Consider the following 22,016-nt stretch of genomic DNA (forward strand, 5'->3'; position numbering starts at 1 on the left):
CTAATTAATGGTTTGTTAACCCATCCGAAGTACGCAGTAACGTAAAAACATTACTTACTAATGTAATAATTAATATCATTTACTTAGTCAATTAAGGTTAATTGATTATAGGGTTTGATTATAGAAAATAATTTGGGCTTGATGATTGAGCCGGGAGTCCTTTTGATATAGTCTAGTCATTGTACAAAAGCCTAAAACCTTCTAGTAATACACATATCAGAAATACAATTCTTCATTTTCTTAGGTGAACCAAAAAATAGTAATAATAACAATAAGTTTGACTTTATTTGACTTTAGTTAGCAACTCAACTTCAACGGCAAGCATGTAACCATTTTGAGATATGTTAAAGGAACTCTTTCACTTGGCTTTTAGTTTAGCATAAAACTGTGGGGCTTTTTTGTTATGTCAGAATAAATTAGACCCTAATTGAACGGATCAACTTATTAAATCTTGTTCATGAGAAATTACACCGGTCACGTTTAATTTTATTTAAATAAAGAATATCAGATTGTTATCTCTATCTATACTTGTTGATGTGATTTCCGCACTAACCAATGTGTGCAACTTTGAGTATTTCACAAAATAAGCTTCTGCGGTGAGGGCTGGATTTAAGCTCAAACAAGCTCGAGTTCAAGTCTAAAAGTTTAATATTTTCAAGTTCAAGCTTTAGAGTATTTGACTCATCAAGTTCACGAGCTTATAAAATTTGATACAAAACGATATTGTTTTGAATAATATGTATTAAAATGATGTCGTTTTAGTAATGAGCTAAGTTAAAAAGTTGATTTGAGCTTGAGCTTAGTTTCATGTAAATCGAGTTGAGCTTGAGCTCAGTTTCATGTAAATCGAGTTAAGCTTGAGCTCAGTTTCATGTAAATCGAACCGAGCTTGACCTTGGCTCAATTTGAATCCAATCCTAACCGTAGTAGTGATTGAAACGAGAAAAAACTAAGGATGGTTTGCTATAGTGTTTATCCAAGTAAATGGAAAAAGCAAAAGGAAAAAAAAAGATATCGGATTTTGTATGTAATTTAGGTTGATGATCAGTATGCCTATGTTCACAAGATTGTTACTAAACTATCTTGTGGAGTATTACAATGGTGCACTGTCAAGATGATTGTAGCTGATTTTTCAGGAGGTTGATTCTTTAATATTATGAACTACTACACCAATTTGAATATTATTACAAAAGTTGTGGTATGAGTGGTCTTTAATTGTACCCTGTTTTGAGACTTCTGAAAGGTAAATTACTTTTCTTAAGGCCTGGTCCTCTGATCTACGACTTGTAGTATTGCTTAGTCACTATCCGTTAGTCATTGTTTCGGGTCATATTTTGGAGTTGACCTCGGGGAGGACTATTGACTGCATAACAATTGCCCTTCAGTTTCAGAGGTGTAAATAACGTTTGCAAAAACTCTTCTCTTTTGCATCTATAAATTTCAAGTGGATGATCAAGATTTTGCAATAAGCTAGATAGTGTTAGGTATTGAGTATTTAATGTGCCGCATGCCCGAGTCGTATGCCTATCGAATCATTTTAGAAGTCATGATGTCTTGTGAGTCACATCTATTAGTCTTGAATGGGTGCTTGACAGGTACTTGGGTCCTCCCTTGAATGTCCAGTCACATCTTTTCCCAAATGTTTATAAGGAGTTGCCAAGTCTTTATGTAGGTCTTAAAGTATTCCTTAAATGTCCTTTAATCTTTTCGGTTCAAAAAATTCAAAATACAGGGTTTAGGGAGGAGAAGGGATAAATATCTTGCCATTATAAATATTGTTTTTATAATTTTATCGATCAAATATTTATACTCTTATTAAAACTAAAAAAATATATACTTGTAATGATGAATTTTTTTAATTTCTTACTAAAGACTTACAAAAAGGTTATTATTGGTCTTAGGGTGTGTAAAAAAGGCCCGAGTCATATGCCTATCGAATCATTTTAGAAGTCATGATGTTCACAAGATTGTTACTAAACTAATTAAAGAGTATTACAATGGTGCACTGTCAAGATGATTGTAGCTGATTTTTCAGGAGGCTGATTCTTTAATACTATGAACTACTACACCAATTTGAATATTATTACAAAAGTTCAGTTTGAAAAATATTTTATGATTCACGAATCAATTTGGGTGAGAGTGAAACTAGACCAATCTTCATGTCGATGAAAATACAACTCATGTCACCAAAACACTAAATAGTTACTTTTCGAGAAAGAATTATTAATGTTAATCTTGAGGGCACAAAAGCATCTATCTTGAATATATGCATGCATATCATGTCACCAAAAGAAAAATTCTTGATAATTTTAAACTGAAGCACACAGAAGTTGAGACTGTGAGTTCCTGGTTATTTGGGAAATAACGTTGTTGATCATGGTTATCGTGTATGCAAAGTCAAATATTTACTTATTATTAAACAATAAATAATATTCTTCTGGATTAAAAAAAAAGGGGAAAAAATCTAGAATATATGCATAGATTGCATGTTACATAAATAAAGATCCTGCATCATTAACACAAAGTAAAAAAGGTGATAATTCGCTGGAGTGAGCTGTTGAACAGGGTATTTCTTGCACGCGTCAAGAACATCGATTTGCAATGATTCAGCCACCTCAACCCGAGCACCACTGCAAAAACATAATTTATTTTATTAATTTAATTGTTGATGTGATTTCCGCACTAATCAATGTCTGCAACTTTGAGCATTTCACAAAATAAGCTTTTGCAGTGAGGGCTGGATTCGAGCTCAAACAAGCTCGAGCTCAAGTTTAAAAGTTTAATATTTTTGAACTTAAGTTTTAGGGTATTTGACTCATCAAGTTCACGAGCTTATAATATTTGATAAAAAACGACATCGTTTTAAATAATATGTATTAAAACTATGTCGTTTTAGTAACGAGCTAAGTTAAAAAGTTGATTTGAGTTTGAGCTCAGTTTCATGTAAATCGAACCGAGCTTGAGCTCGACTTGACTTGAATCCAACCCTATCTGTAGTAGTGATTGAAACAATTAAAAACTAAGGATGGTTTGCGGTAGTGTTTGTCTAAGTAAATGGAAAAAGCAAAAGGGCAAAAAAAGATATAGGATTTTGTATGAAATTTAGGTTGATGATCAGTACGCCTATGTTCACAAGATTGTTACTAAACTAATTAAAGAGTATTACAATGGTGCACTGTCAAGATGATTGTAGCTGATTTTTCAGGAGGTTGATTCTTTAATATTAAGAACTACTACACCAATTTGAATATTATTACAAAAGTTCGGTTTGAAAAATTGAAAAATATTTTATGATTCAAGAATCAATTTGGGTGAGAATGAAACTAGACCAATCTTCATGTCGATCAAAGTACAACTCATGTCTCCAAAACACTAAATAGTTACTTTTCGAGAAAGAATTATTAATGTTAATCTTGAGGGCACAAAAGCATCTATCTCGAATATATGCATGCATATCATGTCACCAAAAGAAAAATTCTTGATAAATTTAAACTGAAGCACACAGAAGTATAGACTGTGAGTTCCTGGTCATTTGGGAAATAACGTTGTTGATCATGGTCATTTGGGAAATAACGTTGTTGATAAATTTAATCATGATCACCAAAAGAAAAATGCTTCTATTCTTCCTAAGTTGAGAAACATTCCTGCTTTTTTCAGCATCCATGATACGAAGTTGCATTATCTTGATTTTATTAAACTTAGTTTTATTATCTCTCACATTTTATTTATTACAATAGAAGAGAAGCTACAAGTAGGATTAACACGAGACGATTTTATTTAGTATCTAGTTAGAAACTTTTAGTTTCACAAACGTCTCGTCGTTGATTCTCGTAATTCTTACTCCTCCTCCAGTGGCAGGATGACGAGCTTATTGACAATCAGCCCACCCTTCGACTGGGCACCGTGTTCAGACATTGAGATTTTCAATTCCCCAGCCATTCCGGGATCTCCATAGAACGTACCAACTGGGACCACTGCCCATGTTTTTCTTGGCAACTTACTCAAATCCTGTTTGCGTTCAATAGGTTTTTGGCCGGGAACGAGGAGTTTAAAGGTCACTGGATGACCTTCAAATCCAAATGCTGTATCCTCCATCCTTAACACAAAGTAAACAAGGTGATACTTCGATGGAGTGAGCTGTTGAACAGGGAATTTCTTGCACACGTCAAGAACATCGATTTCCAATGATTCAGCCACCTCAACCCGAGCACCACTGCAAAAGCATAATTTACTTTATTAATTATTCTTCATTTAACTAAAAATAAGGTGGAAAACCAATATTTTTATATATAATATATAATTACTTAGTGTCTGGCATCAAAATCCATTTCCAGCAACTTGGATCTTCTCCCTGAAAGATTGCTGCCTTGCACGTATTACGACTCTACCCTTGCGCTGTTCGTTCAGACTGTCGAAGGAGGCGTGAATCTGCGGGTCTCCTCCTTTTAGAACGGCCTGGAGGTCGTGTGGGAGCTGAACTTGAGCCGTAGCCATCTCCTGATCACTCTTCTCTTTAATATTTCAAGCAACTCTTACTGATGATGGTGGTTGGCCATGCAGACCTAGAATTTATAGGAGGAGATGATCAAATTAAATACATTTTTTCTTTTTCATGAGAATCTTGTTTCGCTTTAATAATTCAAAAGGATAATTGAGCATCTCTTATCTCCTACGCCTCTCTAGATAGCATCATCTATACACCGTCCGTCCAATATTATTGCCTCTATATACATATATGGATGAAAATTCTTAAGTCATAATCCTTCTGGCAGATGCATAAATCTTATTCTTTTGTGAAAAATATAAGGGTTTCTAATTTTCGGGAGATAATGGCCGTATTTGTCTCTACTTTCCTTCTGTACCAAACGCCTGATTTTGATTTTTTTTTTTTTTTTAATGTAGCGATATTAAATTATTACGGATTAATTTCTTGTGAAGGATGGATTTGGGCTTGTACATAACATAAGTCCATCAAAAATAAATTTAACATATTTATTGATTTATAAATATTCACTAATTTTGTAAGAATATCCAAATCAAATATACCAGAAGTGAGAGAAGAAAAGAAAGTTATTATTATGCCATTATGTCACCAATCCAGATTCTTTCTACAAATTATAATTCTATGCTATTGAGCTGTCTATTTGGAATAAAATATCCGGATGTAGAGTCACAAAAGTAGTTATACTTTATAAAAAAAAAAAAAAAACTGCTTTTTTTCTATTTCTAGACTTAAAGTGATTGTCTATCTCATAAATTATTCGATAAAAGTTGGACATTATTTCTTTATTCTGTTGAGATAACCAACAACAAATCTTTTAATGGCAAGAACCTTAGCTTGTCGGATCACTCACACTCAAAACAAATATCTTTTTATTCAATTCAGCTTTATCTCTCGCTTTGGTAGTTCATCAAACTGAAAAGATGCATCTTAAATATGTAATGCAAGCTCAATATATATTTTACCTCCAATTCTTAAAGTTGAAATTAGTCAGGATCTCTATTGTAAAATCTTCAGGCAACGGACTGTTGATATGGAGGAGTTGCATCGTCGAAATAGGATTTACAGACCATTAGGGGTGAAATGAAATTTTTAGAAAACTAGGGTGGACAATTGTTATAACAAAAAAGCTTAAAGAGAGGAAACCTTAGAGTTGCCGGGTAAATAGTCACATTTTAAAACTGAAAAATATAAAATTATTGAGAAATTGTTAGTTTTCAAAATTAAAAGGGAAAATGAGATAAAATTATAATTTTTTTTAATATTATCAGTAAAATAATAGTTCTATCCTTCATTCTAACAGAAGTTTGGTAATGGGTGGATGTTTAAGTTTTTGAAAGTTGCGGGTATGAGTTTAAGATTTTACTATTCCTTAGGTGGAAATAAGTCTCTAGGCCAAACCAAAATATGTGAATAGTACATATTTATAATTGCAACCATGGTCATTCGATTTGATGGAACATCCATACTAGAAGAAACCACCATTCCAAAAGTCTAAATCATGGTCATCTTTCTAGTTGTTACTTATTCGGTCCAAAATTGATATTTTAGATGGCATATGTCTTCACCACAATGGAACACCTATCAGATATTGAAATACTTGTTTTGTAATTTGGAACGTTTATTAACTTGAATTCGGATCATCATATCCAACACAAGGGATAAGGTGTATGATGCTTTTGTAGTTAGGTGTATATTTATATTAAGGCCCAAAGACTTATTCTCACCTAAGGTATAGTATAATCCTAAACTTATCCCCCTTAACTTTAAAAAACTGAAAATCTCACCAATAAGTGGGGCTTTGGGTTTTTTAAAGTTAACGGGTATGAGTTTGGATTTACGTTACACCTTGGGTGGGAATAAGTCTTTCAGCCTTATATTAATCAATAAATTCTCCTTGAGTTATGGAGGTTTCTTTATAAGAAATAAAAATAAATAACTAATTAATGATTTGTTAACCCATCCTAAGTACGAAGTAACCTAAAAACATTACTTATTAATGTAATAATTAATATAATTTACTTAGTCAATTAAGGTAAATTGATTATAAGGTTTGATTATGGAAAATAATTTGGGCTTGATGATTGAGCCGGGAGTCCTTTTGATATAGTCTAGTCGTTGTACAAAAGCCTAAAACCTTCTAGTAATACACATATCAGAAATACAATTCTTCATTTTCTCAGGTGAACCAAAAAATAGTAATAATAACAATAACTTTCACTTTATTTTACTTTAATAGCAGCTCAACTTCAATGGCAAGCATGTAACAATTTTGAGATATGATAAAGGAACTCTTTCACTTGGCTTTTAGTTTAGAATAAAATTGTAGGGTTTTTTTTTTATGTAACAATAAATTAGACCCTAATTGAACGGATCAACTTATTAATTCTTGTTCATGAGAAATTAAACCAGTCACGTTTAATTTTAGCTAAAGAAAAAATATCAGATTGTTATCTTTATCTATACTTGTTGATGTGATTTACGCACTAACCAATGTGTTCAACTTCGAGTATTTCACAAAATAAGCTTCTATACTTACGGTTGGATTCGAGCTCAAACAAGCTCGAGTTCAAGTTTGAAAGTTTAATATTTTCGAGCTCAAGCTTTAGGGTATTTGACTCATCAAGTTCACGAACTTATAAAATTTGATACAAAACAATATCGTTTTAAAAAATATTCATTAAAATGATGTCTTTTTAGCAGAGAGCTAAGTTAAAAAGTTGATTTGACCTTGAGCTCAGTTTCATGTAAATCGAGCCGAGCTTAAGCTCAATTCGGCTTGAATCCAACCTTATCCATAGTAGTGATTGAAACAAGAAAAACTAAGGATGGTTTGCTATAGTGTTTTGTCTAAGCAAATGGAAAAAGCAAAAGGAAAAAAAAAAGATATAGGATTTTGTACGTAATTTAGGTTGATGATCAGTATGCCTACGTTCGCAAGATTGTTACTAAACTAATTAAAGAGTATTACAATGGTGCACTGTCAAGATGAATGTAGCTGATTTTTTAGGAGGTTGATTCTTTAATATTATGAACTACTACACCAATATGAATATTAATACTAAAGTTGTGGTATGAGTGGTCTCTAATTGTACCCTGTTTGAGACTTCTGAAAGGTAAATTATTTTTCTTAAGACCTGGTCCTCTGACCTATGACTTGTGGTATTGCTTGTTACTATCCGCTAGTCATTGTTTCGGGTCATATTTTGGAGTTGACCTCGGGGAGGACTATTGACTGCACAACAATTGCCCTTCAATTTCAGGGGTGTAAATAATGTTTGCGAAAACTCTTCTCTTTTGCATTTATAAATTTCACGTGGATAATCAAGATTTTGCAATAAGCTAGATAGTGTTAGGTATTGAGTATTCAATGTGCCGCATGCCGAGTCGTGTGCCTATCGAATCATTTTAGAAGTCATGATGTCTTGTGAGTCACATCTATTAGTCTAGAATGGGTGCTTGACAGGTACTTGGGGTCCTTCCTTGAATGTCTAGTCACATATTTTCCCAAATGTTTAAAAAGAGTTGCCAAGTCTTTATGTAGGTCTTGAAGTATTCCTTAAATGTCCTTTAATCTTTTCAGCTCAAAAAGTTCAAAATGCAGGGTTTAGCGAGGAGAAGGGATAAATATCTTACCATCATAAATATTGTTTTTATAATTTTAGTGATCAATTATTTATACTCTTGCTAAAACTAAATAAATATATACTTGTAATGATGAATGTTCTTAATTTCTTACTAAAGACTTACAAACTCGTTATTATTGGTCTTAGGGTGTGTAAAAAAGCTCAAAATTAGGTCAAACATTCGAAAATAGTGCTTTGGTTTAGTTTGGGTTGAAGAACAGTTAAGTTCGGTTTGAAAAATTTAAAAATATTTTATGATTCACGAATCAATTTGGGTGAGAATGAAACTAGACCAATCTTCATGTCGATCAAAATACAACTCATGTCACCAAAACATAAAATAGTTACTTTTCGAGAAGTAATTATTAATGTTAATCGTGAGGGCACAAAAACATCTATCCTGAATATATGCACGCATATCATATCACCAAAAGAAAAATTTCTGATAAATTTAAACTGAAGCACACAAAAGTTGAGACTGTGAGTTCCTGGTAATTTGGGAAATAACGTTGTTGATCATGGTTATCTTGTATGCAAAGTCAAATATTTACTTATTATTAAACAATAAATAATATTCTTCTGGATTGAAAAAAAAAAAAAAGGGGAAAAAATCTAGAATGTATGCATAGATTTCATTTACTTAAATAAAGACCCTCCATCATTAACACAAAGTAAAAAAGGTGATACTTCGATGGAGTGAGCTGTTGAACAGGGTATTTCTTGCAGGCGTCAAGAACATCGATTAGCAATGATTCAGCCACCTCAACCCGAGCACCACTACAAAAACATAATTTATTTTATTAATTTACTTGTTGATGAGATTTTCGCACTAATCAAAGGGTGCAACTTTGAGCATTTCACAAAATAAGCTTCTGCTGTGAGGGCTGGATTCGAGCTCAAGTCTAAAAGTTAAATATTTTTTAACACAAGCTTTAGGGTATTTGACTCGTCAAGTTCACGAGCTTATAAAATTTGATACAAAACAATATCGTTTTTAATAATATGCATTAAAACGACGTCGTTTTAGTAACAACTAAGTTAAAAAGTTGATTTGAGTTTGAGCTCAATTTCATGCAAATCGAGTCGCGCTTGAGCTCAATTCGGCTTGAATCCAACCCTATCTGTAGTAGTGATAGAAACAAGGAAAAACAAAGGTTGGTTTGCTATAGTGCTGGTCTAAGCAAATGGAAAAAGCAAAAGGAAAAAAAAAGATATAGAATTTTGTACGTAATTTAGGTTGATGATCAGTATGCCTATGTTCACAAGATTGTTGCTAAACTAATTAAAGAGTATTACAATGGTGCTATGTCAAGATGATCGTAGCTGATTTTTCAGGAGGTTGATTCTTTAATATTATGAACTACTACACCAATTTGAATATTATTAGTAAAGTTGTGGTATGAGTGGTCTTTAATGGTATCCTGTTTTGAGACTTCTGAAAGGTGAATTATTTTTCTTAAGACCTGGTCCTCTGACCTGCGACTTGGGGTATTGCTTAGCCACTATCCGCTGGTCATTGTTTCAGGTCATATTTTGGAGTTGACCTTGGGGAGGACTATTGACTGCATAACAATTGCCCTTTAGTTTTAGAGGTGTAAATAACGTTTGCAAAAACTCTTCTCTTTTGCATTTATAAATTTCACGTGGAAGATCAAGATTTTGCAATAAGCTAGATGGTGTTAGGTATTGAGTATTTAATGTGCCGCATGCCCGAATCGTATGCCAATGGAATCATTTTAGAAGTCAGATGTCTTGTGAGTCACATCTATTAGTCTTGAATGGGTGCTTGACAGGTACTTGGGTCGTCCCTTGAATGTCCAGTCACATCTTTTCCCAAATGTTTATAAAGAGTTGCCAAGCTTTATGTAGGTCATGAAGTATTCCTTAAATGTCCTTTAATCTTTTTAGTTCAAAATATTCAAAATACAGGGTTTAGCGAGGAGAAGGGATAAATATCTTGCCACTATAAATATTGTTATTATAATTTTAACGATTAATTATTTATACTCTTGCTAAAACTAAATAAATATATACTTGTAATGATGAATTTTTTTAATTTTTTACAAAAGACTTACAAACTCGTTATTATTAGTTTTAGGGTGTGTAAAAAAGCTCCAAACCAGGTCAAATATTCGAAAAAAGCACTTTGGTTTAGTTTGGGTTATAGAACAGTTAAGTTCGGTTTGAAAAATTGAAAAATATTTTATGATACACGAATAAATTTGGGTGAGAATGAAACTAGACCAATCTTCATGCCGATCAAAATACAACTCATGTCACCAAAACACTAACTAGTTACTTTTCGAGAAAGAATTATTAATGTTAATCTTGAGCGCACAAAAACATCTATCTAGAATATATGCATGCATATCATGTCACCAAAAGAAAAATTCTTGATAAATTTAAACTGAAGCAAACAGAAGTTGAGACTGTGAGTTCCTGCTCATTTGGGAAATAACGTTGTTGATCAAGGTTATCGTGTATGCAAAGTCAAATATTTACTTATTATTAAACAATAAATAATATTCTTCAGGATTAAAAAAAATAAAGTGGAAAAAATCTAGAATATATGCATAGATTTCATGTTGCATAAATAAAGATCCTCCATCATTAACAGAAAGTAAAAAAGGTGATACTTCGGTGGAGTGAGCTGTTGAACAGGGTATTTCTTGCAGGCGTCAACAACATCGATTTGGAGTGATTCAGCCACCTCAACCCGAGCACCACAGCAAAAACATAATTTATTTTATTAATTTAATTGTTGATGTGATTTACGCACTAATCAATGTCTGCAACTTTGAGCATTTCACAAAATAAGCTTCTGCAGTGAGGGCTGGATTCGCGCTCAAACAAGCTCGAGCTCAAGTCCAAAAGTTAAATATTTCCGAACTCAAGCTTTAGGGTATTTGACTCATCAAGTTCAAGAGTTTATAAAATTTGATATAAAACGACATCGTTTTAAATAATATGCATTAAAACGATGTCCTTTTAGTAACGAGCTAAATTAAAAAGTTGATTTGAGCTTGAGCTCAGTTTCATGTAAATCGAGCCGAGCTTGAGCTCGATTCGGCTTGAATCCAACCCTATCTATAGTAGTGATTGAAACAAGAAAAAACTAAGGATGGTTTGCTATAGTGTTTGTCTAAGTAAATGGAAAAAGCAAAAGGGAAAAAAAAGATATAGGATTTTGCACGTAATTTAGGTTGATGATCAGTATGCCTATGTTCACAAGATTGTTACTAAACTAATTAAAGAGTATTACAATGGTGCTATGTCAAGATGATCGTAGCTGATTTTTCAGGAGGTTGATTCTTTAAGATTATGAACTACTACACCAATTTGAATATTATTAGTAAAGTTGTGGTATGAGTGGTCTTTAATGGTATCCTGTTTTGAGACTTCTGAAAGGTGAATTATTTTTCTTAAGACCTGGTCCTCTGACCTGCGACTTGGGGTATTGCTTAGCCACTATCCGCTGGTCATTGTTTCAGGTCATATTTTGGAGTTGACCTTGGGGAGGACTATTGACTGCATAACAATTGCCCTTTAGTTTTAGAGGTGTAAATAACGTTTGCAAAAACTCTTCTCTTTTGCATTTATAAATTTCACGTGGAAGATCAAGATTTTGCAATAAGCTAGATGGTGTTAGGTATTGAGTATTTAATGTGCCGCATGCCCGAGTCGTATGCCAATGGAATCATTTTAGAAGTCAGATGTCTTGTGAGTCACATCTATTAGTCTTGAATGGGTGCTTGACAGGTACTTGGGTCGTCCCTTGAATGTCCAGTCACATCTTTTCCCAAATGTTTATAAAGAGTTGCCAAGCTTTATGTAGGTCATGAAGTATTCCTTAAATGTCCTTTAATCTTCTTAGTTCAAAAAATTCAAAATACAGGGTTTAGTGAGGAGAAGGGATAAATATCTTGTCACTATAAATATTGTTATTATAATTTTAACGATCAATTATTTATACTCTTGCTAAAACTAAATAAATATATACTTGTAATGATGAATTTTTTTAATTTCTTACAAAAGACTTACAAACTCGTTATTTTGATTTTAGGGTGTGTAAAAAAGCTCCAAACCAGGTCAAACATTCGAAAAAAGCGCTTTGGTTTAGTTTGGGTTATAAAACAGTTAAATTCGGTTTGAAAAATTGAAAAATATTTTATGATACACGAATAAATTTGGGTGAGAATGAAACTAGACCAATCTTCATGCCGATCAAAATACAACTCATGTCACCAAAACACTAAATAGTTACTTTTCGAGAAAGAATTATTAATGTTAATCTTGAGCGCACAAAAACATCTATCTAGAATATATGCATGCATATCATGTCACCAAAAGAAAAATTCTTGATAAATTTAAACTGAAGCAAACAGAAGTTGAGACTGTGAGTTCCTGCTCATTTGGGAAATAACGTTGTTGATCATGGTTATCGTGTATGGAAAGTCAAATATTTACTTATTATTAAACAATAAAAAATATTCTTCCGGATTAAAAAAAAAAAAGGTGGAAAACTCTAGAATATATGCATAGATTTCATGTCGCATAAATAAAGATCCTCCATCATTAACAGAAAGTAAAAAAGGTGATACTTCGGTGGAGTGAGCTGTTGAACAGGGTATTTCTTGGAGGCGTCAAGAACATCGATTTGGAGTGATTCAGCCACCTCAATCCGAGCACCACTGCAAAAACATAATTTATTTTATTAATTTAATTGTTGATGTGATTTACGCACTAATCAATGTCTGCAACTTTGAGCATTTCACAAAATAAGCTTCTGCAGTGAGGGCTGAATTCAAGCTCAAACAAGCTTGAGCTCAATTCTAAAAGTTAAATATTTTCAAACTCAAGTTTTAGGGTATTTGACTCATCAAGTTCAAGAGCTTATAAAATTTGATATAAAACGACATCGTTTTAAATAATATGCATTAAAACGATGTCCTTTTAGTAACGAGCTAAATTAAAAAGTTGATTTGAGCTTGAGCTCAGTTTCATGTAAATCAAGCCGACCTTGAGCTCGATTCGGCTTGAATCTAACCCTATCCGTAGTAGTGATTGAAACAAGAAAAAATTAAGGATGGTTTGCTATAGTGTTTATCTAAGTAAATGGAAAAAGCAAAAAGAAAAAAAAAAAGATATAGGATTTTGAATGTAATTTAGGTTGATGATCAGTATGCCTATGTTCACAAGACTGTTACTAAACTAATTAAAGAGTATTACAATGGTGCATAAATCTTATTGCCTCTATATACATATATGGATGAAAATTCTCAACTCGTAATCCTTCTGGCAGATGCATAAATCTTATTCTTTTGTGAAAAATATAAGGGTTTCTAATTCTCGGGAGATAATAGCCGTATTTGTCTCTACTTTCCTTGTGTACCAAACGCGTGATTTTTTTTTTTTTGAAGTAGCGATATTAAATTATTGCGGATTAATTTCTTGTGAAGGATGGATTTGTGCTTGTACATAACATAAGTCCATCAAAAATAAATTTAACATATTTATTGATTTATAAATATTCACTAATTTTGTAAGAGTATCCAAATCAAATACACCAGAAGTGAGAGAAGAAAAGAAAGTTATTATTATGCCATTATGTCACTAATCCAGATTCTTTCTACAAATTATAATTCTATGCTATTGAGCTGTCTATTTGGAATAAAATATCCGAATGTAGAGTCACAAAAGTAGTTATACTTTATAAAAAAAAAAAAAAAAAAACTGTTTTTTTTAAATTTCTAGACTTAAAGTGATTGCCTATATCATAAATTATTCTATAAAAGGTGGACATTATTTCTTTATTCTATTCAGGTAACCAACAATGAATCTTTTCATGGAAAACAACCTTAGCTTGTCGGATTTCTCACACTCAAAACAAATATCTTTTTATTCAATTCAGCTTTATCACTAGCTTTGGCAGTTCATCAACCTGAAAAGACGAATCTTCAATATGTAATGCAAGCTCAATATGTATATTTAACCTCCAATTCTTAAAGTTTAAATTAGTGAGGATCTCTGTTGTAACATCTTCAGGCAATAGACAGTTGATATGGAGGAGCTGCATCGTTGAAATAGGATTTACAGACCATTAGGGGTGAAATAAAATTTTTAAAAAAATTAGGGTGGACAGTTGTTATAGCAAAAAGACTTAAAGAGAGGAAATCGTAGAGTTGGGGGGTAAATAATCGCTTTTTAAAATTGAAAAATATAAAATTATTGAAAAATTGTTAGTTATTAAAATTAAAGGAGGAAATGAGATAAAATTATAATTTTTTTTTTTAAATTATCAAAAAATAATAGTTATACTCTGCATTTTAACAGAAGTTTGGTGATGGATGGGTGTTTAAGTTTTTTAAAGTTATGGGTATGAGTTAAGATTTCACTATTCCTTGGGTGGGAATAAGTCTCTAGGCCAAACAAAAATATGTGAATTGTACATATTTATAACTGCAACCATGGTCATTCAGTTTGTTGGAACATCCATACTAGAAGAAACCACCATTCCAAAAGTCTAAATCATGGTCGTCCTTCTAGTTGTTACTTATTCTGTCCAAAATTGATATTTTAGATGACATATGTCTTCACCACAATGGCACACCTACCAGATATCGAAATGCTCTTTCTGTAATTTGGAACGTTTGTTAACTTGAATTCGGATCATCATGTCCAACACAAGGGATAAGGTGCATGATGCCTTTGTAGTTAGGTGTATCTTTATATTAAGGCCCAAAGACTTATTCCCACTTAAGGTATAGTATAAATCTAGTCGTTGTACAAAAGCCTAAAACCTTCTAGTAATACACATATCGGAAATACAATTCTTCATTTTCTCAGCTGAACCAAGAAATAGTAATAATAACAATAACTTTGACTTTATTTGACTTTGGCTAGCAACTCAACTTCAATGGCAAGCATGTAACCATTTTGAGATATGTTAAAGGAACTCTTTCACTTGGCTTTTAGTTTAGAATAAAATTATGGGGTTTTTATGTTATGTAAGAATAAATTAGACCCTAATTGATGGGATCAACTTATTAATTCTTGTTCATGGGAAATTACACCAATCATATTTAATTTTATTTAAAGATAGAATATCAAATTTTTATCTCTAACTACACTTGTTGATGTGATTTCCGCACTAATCAATGTGTGCAACTTTGAGCATTTCACAAAATAAGCTTCTGCAGTGACGGCTGGATTCGAGCTTAAACAAGCTCAAACTCAAGTATAAAATTTTAATATTTTCGAGCTTAAGCTTTAGAGTATTTGACTCATCAAGTTCACGAGCTTATAAAATTTGATACAAAACGACATCGTTTTGAATAATATGCATTAAAACGATGTCGTTTTAGTAACGAGCTAATTTAAAAAGTTGATTTGAGCTTGAGCTCAGTTTCATGTAAATCGAGCCAAGCTTGAGGTCAATTCGGCTTGAAACCAACCTTATCTGTAGTAGTGATTGAAACAACAAAAAACTAAGGATGGTTTGCTATAGTGTTTATCTAAGTAAATGGAAAAATCAAAAAGAAAAAAAAAAAGATATAGGATTTTGAATGTAATTTAGGTTGATGATCAGTATGCCTATGTTCACAAGACTGTTACTAAACTAATTAAAGAGTATTACAATGGTGCACTGTCAAGATGATCGCAGCTGATTTTTCAGGAGGTTGATTCTTCAATATTATGAACTACTACACCAATTCGAGTATTGTTGCTAAAGTTGTGGCCAGAGTGGTCTTTAATTGTACCCTGTTTTGAGGCTTCTGAAAGGTAAATTATTTTTCTTAAAACCTAGTCCTGTGACCTATAACTTGTGGTATTGCTTAATCACTATCCCCTGGTCATTGTTTAGGGTCATATTTTCGAGGAGGACTATCGATTGCATAACAATTGTCCTTCAGTTTCAGAGGTGTAAATAACGTTTGTGAAAACTCTTCTTTTTTTCATATATAAATTTCACGTGGATGACCAAGATTTGGCAATACGCTAGATAGTGTTAGGTATTGAGTATTTAATGTGCCGCATGCCCGAGTCGTGTGCCTATCGAATCACTTTAGAAGTCATGATGTCCTGTAAGTCACAACTACTAGTCTTGAATGGGTGCTTGACAGGTACTTGGGTCCTCCTTTGAATGTCCAGTTGCAAATTTTCCCAATGTTTATAAAGAGTTGCCAAGTCTTTAAGTAGGTCTTGAAGTATTCCTTAAATGTCCTTTAATCTTTTCGGTTTAAAAAATTCAAAATACAAGGTTTAGCGAGGAGAAGGGATATATATCTTACCATTATAAACATTGTTTTCATAATTTTAACAATCAATTATTTAAACTCTTATGAAAACTAAATAAATAAATACTTGTAATGATGAATTTTTTTAATTTCTTACTAAAGACTTACAAACTCATTATTATTGGTCTTAGGGTATGTAAAAAAGGTCCAAACCAAGTCAAATATTCGAAAATAGGGCTTTGGTTTAGTTTGGGTCGAGGAACAGTTAAGTTCGGTTTCAAAAGTTAAAAAATACTTTATGATTCACGAATCAATTTGCGTGAGAATGAAACTGGACCAATCTTCCTGTCGAACAAAATACAACTCATGTCACCAGAACATAAAATAGTTACTTTTCGAGAAAGAATTATTAATGTTAATCTTGAGGGCACAAAAACATCTATCTGGAATATATGCATGCATATCATGTCACCAAAAGAAAAATTCTTGATAAATTTAAACTGAAGCACACAGAAGTTGAGGCTGTGAGTTCCTGGTGATTTGGGAAATAACGTTGTTGATCATGGTTATCTTGCATGCAAAGTCAAATATTTACTTACTATTAAACAACAAATAATATGCTTCAGGATTTAAAAAAAGAATGGAAAAAATCTTGAATATATGCATAGATTTCATGTTACATAAATAAAGATTTATGCTAAAATTCATTCTGGAGCATTTATATATAAATCTTGAATTATATGTTTGGTTTAATAAAACTGAATAATTAAATAATTAAATAAAAGTTTAGGATTGGGTTCATGTATTGGAAGGAAGGCATTTGTAACCACATATATAGAGGCTTTAAGCTATGTATTTGTCTAGGCAAGTAATTAAACTGGAAATGAAGATTATGCAGCTTATTGAAATAAAAATTTTGGCTTCTTTTCTTCCTAAGTTGAGTAAAATTCCTGCTTTTTTCAGCATCCATGAGACGAAGTTGCATTATCTTGATTTTATTAAACTTAGTTTTATTATCTCTCACATTTTATTTATTACAATAGAAGAGAAGCTACAAGTAGGATTAACACGAGACAATTTTATTTAGTATCTAGTTAGAAACTTCTAGTTTCACAAGCGTCTCAGCGTTGATTATCGTCATTCTCACTACTCCTCCAGTGGCAGAATGACGAGCTTATTGACAATCAGCCCACCCTTCGACTGGTCACCGTGTTCAGACATAGAGATTTTCAATTCCCCAGCCATTCCGGGATCTCCATAGAACGTACCAACTGGGACCACTGCCCATGTTTTTCTTGGCAACTTACTCAAATCCTGTTTGCGTTCAGTAGGCTTTTGGCCGGGAACGAGCAGCTTAAAGGTCACTGGATGACCTTCAAATCCAAATGCTGTATCCTCCATCATTAACACAAAGTAAACAAGGTGATACTTCGATGGAGTGAGCTGTTGAACAGGGCATTTCTTGCACACGTCAAGAACATCGATTTCCAATTATTCAGCCATCTCAACCCGAGCACCACTGCAAAAACTTAATTTATTTTATTAATTATTCTTAATTTAACTAGAAATAGGGTGGAAAACCAATATTTTTATATATAATATATAATTACTTAGTGTCTGGCATGAAAATCCATTTCCAGCAACTTGGATCATCTCCCTGAAAGATTGTGAGCTCCCTTGCTCGTATTACTTTTCTACCCTTGCGCTGTTCGTTCAGACAGTCGAAGGAGGCGTGAATCTGCGGGTCTCCTCCTTTCAGAACGGCCTGGAGGTCGTGTGGGAGCTGAACTTGAGCCGTAGCCATCTCCTGATCACTCTTCTCTTTAATATTTCAAGCAACTCTTACTGATGATGGTGGTTGGCCATGCAGACCTAGAATTTATAGGAGGAGATGATCAAATTAAATACATTTTTTCTTTTTCATGAGAATCTTGTTTCGCTTTAATAATTCAAAAGGATAATTGAGCATCTCTTATCTCCTACGCCTCTCTAGATAGCATCATCTATACACCGTCCGTCCAATATTATTGCCTCTATATACATATATGGATGAAAATTCTCAACTCATAATCCTTCTGGCAGGTGTTTAAATCTTATTCTTTTGTGAAAAATATAAGGGTTTCTAATTTTCGGGAGATAATAGACGTATTTGTCTCTACTTTCCTTATGTACCAAACGCGTGATTTTGATTTTTTTTTTTTTAAAGTAGCGATATTAAATTATTGCGGACTAATTTCTTGTGAAGGTGGGTTTGTGCTTGTACATAACATAAGTCCATCAAAAATAAATTTAACATATTTATTTATTTATAAATATTCACTAATTTTGTAAGAATATCCAAATCAAATATACCAGAAGTGAGAGAATAAAATATCCGAATGTAGAGTCACAAAAGTAGTTATACTTTATATAAAAAAAAAAAACTGGTTTTTTAATTAATTTCATGACTTAAAGTGATTGTCTATATCATAAATTATTCTATAAAAGATGGTCATTATTTCTTTATTCTATTGAGGTAACCAACAACGAATCTTTTCATGGCAAACAACCTTAGCTTGTTGGATTTCTCACACTCAAAACAAATATCTTTTTATTCAATTCGGCTTTGTCTCTAGCTTTGGTAGTTCATCAACCTGAAAAGATGAATCTTCAATATGTAATGCAAGCTCAATATATATATTTTACCTCCAATTCTTAAAGTTGAAATTAGTCAGGATCTCTGTTGTAACATCTTCAGGCAATAAACGGTTGATATGGAGGAGCTGCGTCGTCGAAATAGGATTTACAAACCATTAGGGGTGTCATAAAATTTTTAAAAAATTAGGGTGGACGGTTGTTATAGCAAAAAGACTTAAAGAGAGGAAATCGTAGAGTTGGGGGGTAAATAGTCACTTTTTAAAATTGAAAAATATAAAATTATTGAAAAATTATTAGTTTTCAAAATTAAAGGGGGAAATTGGATAAAATTGTAATTTTTTTAATATTATCAATAAAATAATAGTTCTACCCTTCATTCTAACAGAAGTTTGATGATGGGTGGGTTTTTATGTTTTTGAAAGCTGTGGGTATGAGTTAAGATTTCACTATTCCTTGGGTGGGAATAAGTCTCTAGGCTAAACAAAAATATGTAAATAGTACATATTTATAACTGCAACCATGGTAATTCGATTTGATGGAACATCCATACTAGAAGAAACCACCATTCCAAAAGTCTAAATCATGGTCATCGTTCTAGTTGTTACTTGTTCTGTCCAAAATTGATATTTTAGATGGCATATGTCTTCACCACAATGGAATACCTATAAGATATTGAAATACTCGTTTTGTAATTTGGAACGTTTGTTAACTTGAATTCAGATCATCATATCCAACACAAGGGATGAGGTGCATGATGCCTTTGTAGTTAGGTGTATATTTATATTAAGGCCAAAAGACTTATTCCCACTTAAGGTATAGTATAAACCTAAACTCATCCCCCTTATGTTCAATACCATAACCCAAAAAGCAATATAATCTAGAACTAGGTTCTAGTTTTGATCATTCATATGGTTGCAGGAGAACAAAACAAGTAGAACTAAAAGCTCTAAGAATATTGTAATAAGGAGTTTTACCATACAACTGTTCATAAGGGTTTTGGTTATTTGTCACTGTAGTGGGAATGCAGTTGATTGTGTAGACAACTGAAAAAGTTGTTTTGCCTCAAAATTGTTCAAGACATGATGCAGAGAATAAAAAAGCATAGACAATATCCAAAATATGTTCATGTTTGCATTTTGCTCGACCATTTTGTTAGGATGTACGAGGACAACTTATGAACAATAAGACCACATTGCAACAAACTATTAAAAATTTTAACATCTCTATATTTCATAACATTATTTGGTTTATAGAATTTTAATGACACTAGAAAATTAAGTTTTGACAAGAGTAACAAAAGTTGTATAAATTCAAGCAGTTGAGAGTGATTTTTCATAATATATATCCAAATGAATCAAGAAAAGTCATAAACAAAAATCACAAAATAAGTAGCACCTCCTATGGTAGGTTTGGAAGAAGGTCCCCAAATATTAGTTTGTACAAGATCAAAAATAGCAAAAGAAATAAAAGTGCTATTATTGAAAGGTAAAACATGATTTTTGCCAAGTTCACAAGAAACACAAACAAAATGATTATTTTTAACGTTCCCTTAAATTCCACTAGAACATAAAGATTTTAATTAAAAGGAAGAAACATGACCAAGACAGGAATGCCAAGTAGAAGAAGACACAAGAACAACATACTTTGGGACATTAGATGTAATATGGGAAAGTAGTTAAATAGATGTTAGCTCAAATAGACAACCAACTTTATGCTTGGTCCCAAAGATCTGTCTTGTCTATGGATTTTGTATAGAACAACCATGACAAGAGAAATGTACTTCAAGACCAAGATCACATAATTGTTTAATAGAAATAAGATTTAGTGAGAGTTTAGGAACAAGAAAGGCATTAGATAATAATAAAGTAAGAGTAGAGATATCACCAACGTGAGAAATAGATAAACCAAAGTTATCAGTAGTACAAATAAAAGAGAATAGGACATAATCTTGTTAGATTTAAAAAAAAAAATTGGCAATCATATATTGGCAAAGTCACAGTACCACAATGAAGATGTATTCGGGGTGACAGATAAGACAGAAGAAGTTGAGATAGCAATGAAAGATTTAACTAAGACTTGTTTTAGAGTATCAAAGTTTACCTTACTAAGAAGCTTATTTATGGTAAAAGAGTTACTAGAAGATGAACCTTTAGTGGCAACAATAATGACATTGGAATTTGAAGCCTTACTGGACTTATAATTGGTATGATTATGTCGTCCAATGCCTTTCTTTGATTGTAACTTAAAGAAGTAAAAAATACATGCCCTAATTCATGACAATAGTGACAAAACACTTTGTGTTGAGATGAAGATGAGGTAGGAGTAGCCAAAGCAATATAAGTGCACAATAAAGATTATCGAGACTTTAAGGTAGCAAGACACGTTTCCTTAGCACATAATTTTGCAACCACTATGTCAAGATCTGGAAAGGCATCCTTATGTAACAAAGTGGATCTCACTAATTTAAACTCATCATTCAATTCTATAGTAAACTAGTAGACTCGAAATTCATCTCTTTCCTTTACATAGAGTACAACATCATAAGGGTTACGCCATTTTGGTTTAGACAATCTAAGAGAAATTCATTGATGGATTGACCTAGTTTTTTTTATGCATGTGATAGAGGTTATCATAAAGTTAAAATTGATAAATGGCATTGGTGGTGGAGTAGTGTTTAACAAGCAAATTCCATATTTCTTTAGCAATCTCAAGATAACCAAATTAAAGTTTGATTATTGGAACACAAGTATTACAAAACCAGGGAATAATTTGAAAGTTTTTGTTATCCTATTATTCAAGCAATGTAATAAAATTGGATGTCTCCATGTCTTTTCTTTTAGGTGATTGAAATATATCATCAATAACATATTGTCATAGTTTTCGGTCTTTAAAAAAGTCAAACATTTCTTAAGCCTAAATAACATAATTTATACCATTAAAGATGGTATTAATGAGGATTGAAATATCTATTTTTTCCATGAGAATAAAACTCCAATAATAACTAACAATACATGT

At 32.3% G+C, this 22,016-nt stretch overlaps 1 protein-coding gene across 1 annotated transcript; it reads right to left on the reverse strand.

Moving 5' to 3' along the window:
* Positions 1-3,687: 3,687 nt before the first annotated feature.
* LOC123218514 (protein PHLOEM PROTEIN 2-LIKE A1-like) lies at positions 3,688-18,232 on the reverse strand. Its single transcript, XM_044639985.1, has 2 exons — positions 17,975-18,232; positions 3,688-4,213 (listed from the first exon to the last, which is right to left on the reverse strand). Exons 1-2 carry the CDS (start codon positions 18,166-18,168, stop codon positions 3,838-3,840), a joined length of 570 nt encoding a protein of 189 aa, XP_044495920.1. The 5' UTR covers positions 18,169-18,232; the 3' UTR covers positions 3,688-3,837.
* Between the last annotated feature and the right edge of the window lie 3,784 nt (positions 18,233-22,016).

The sequence above is a fragment of the Mangifera indica genome, chromosome 6 (assembly GCF_011075055.1).
Source record: "Mangifera indica cultivar Alphonso chromosome 6, CATAS_Mindica_2.1, whole genome shotgun sequence".
NCBI lineage: Eukaryota > Viridiplantae > Streptophyta > Magnoliopsida > Sapindales > Anacardiaceae > Mangifera > Mangifera indica.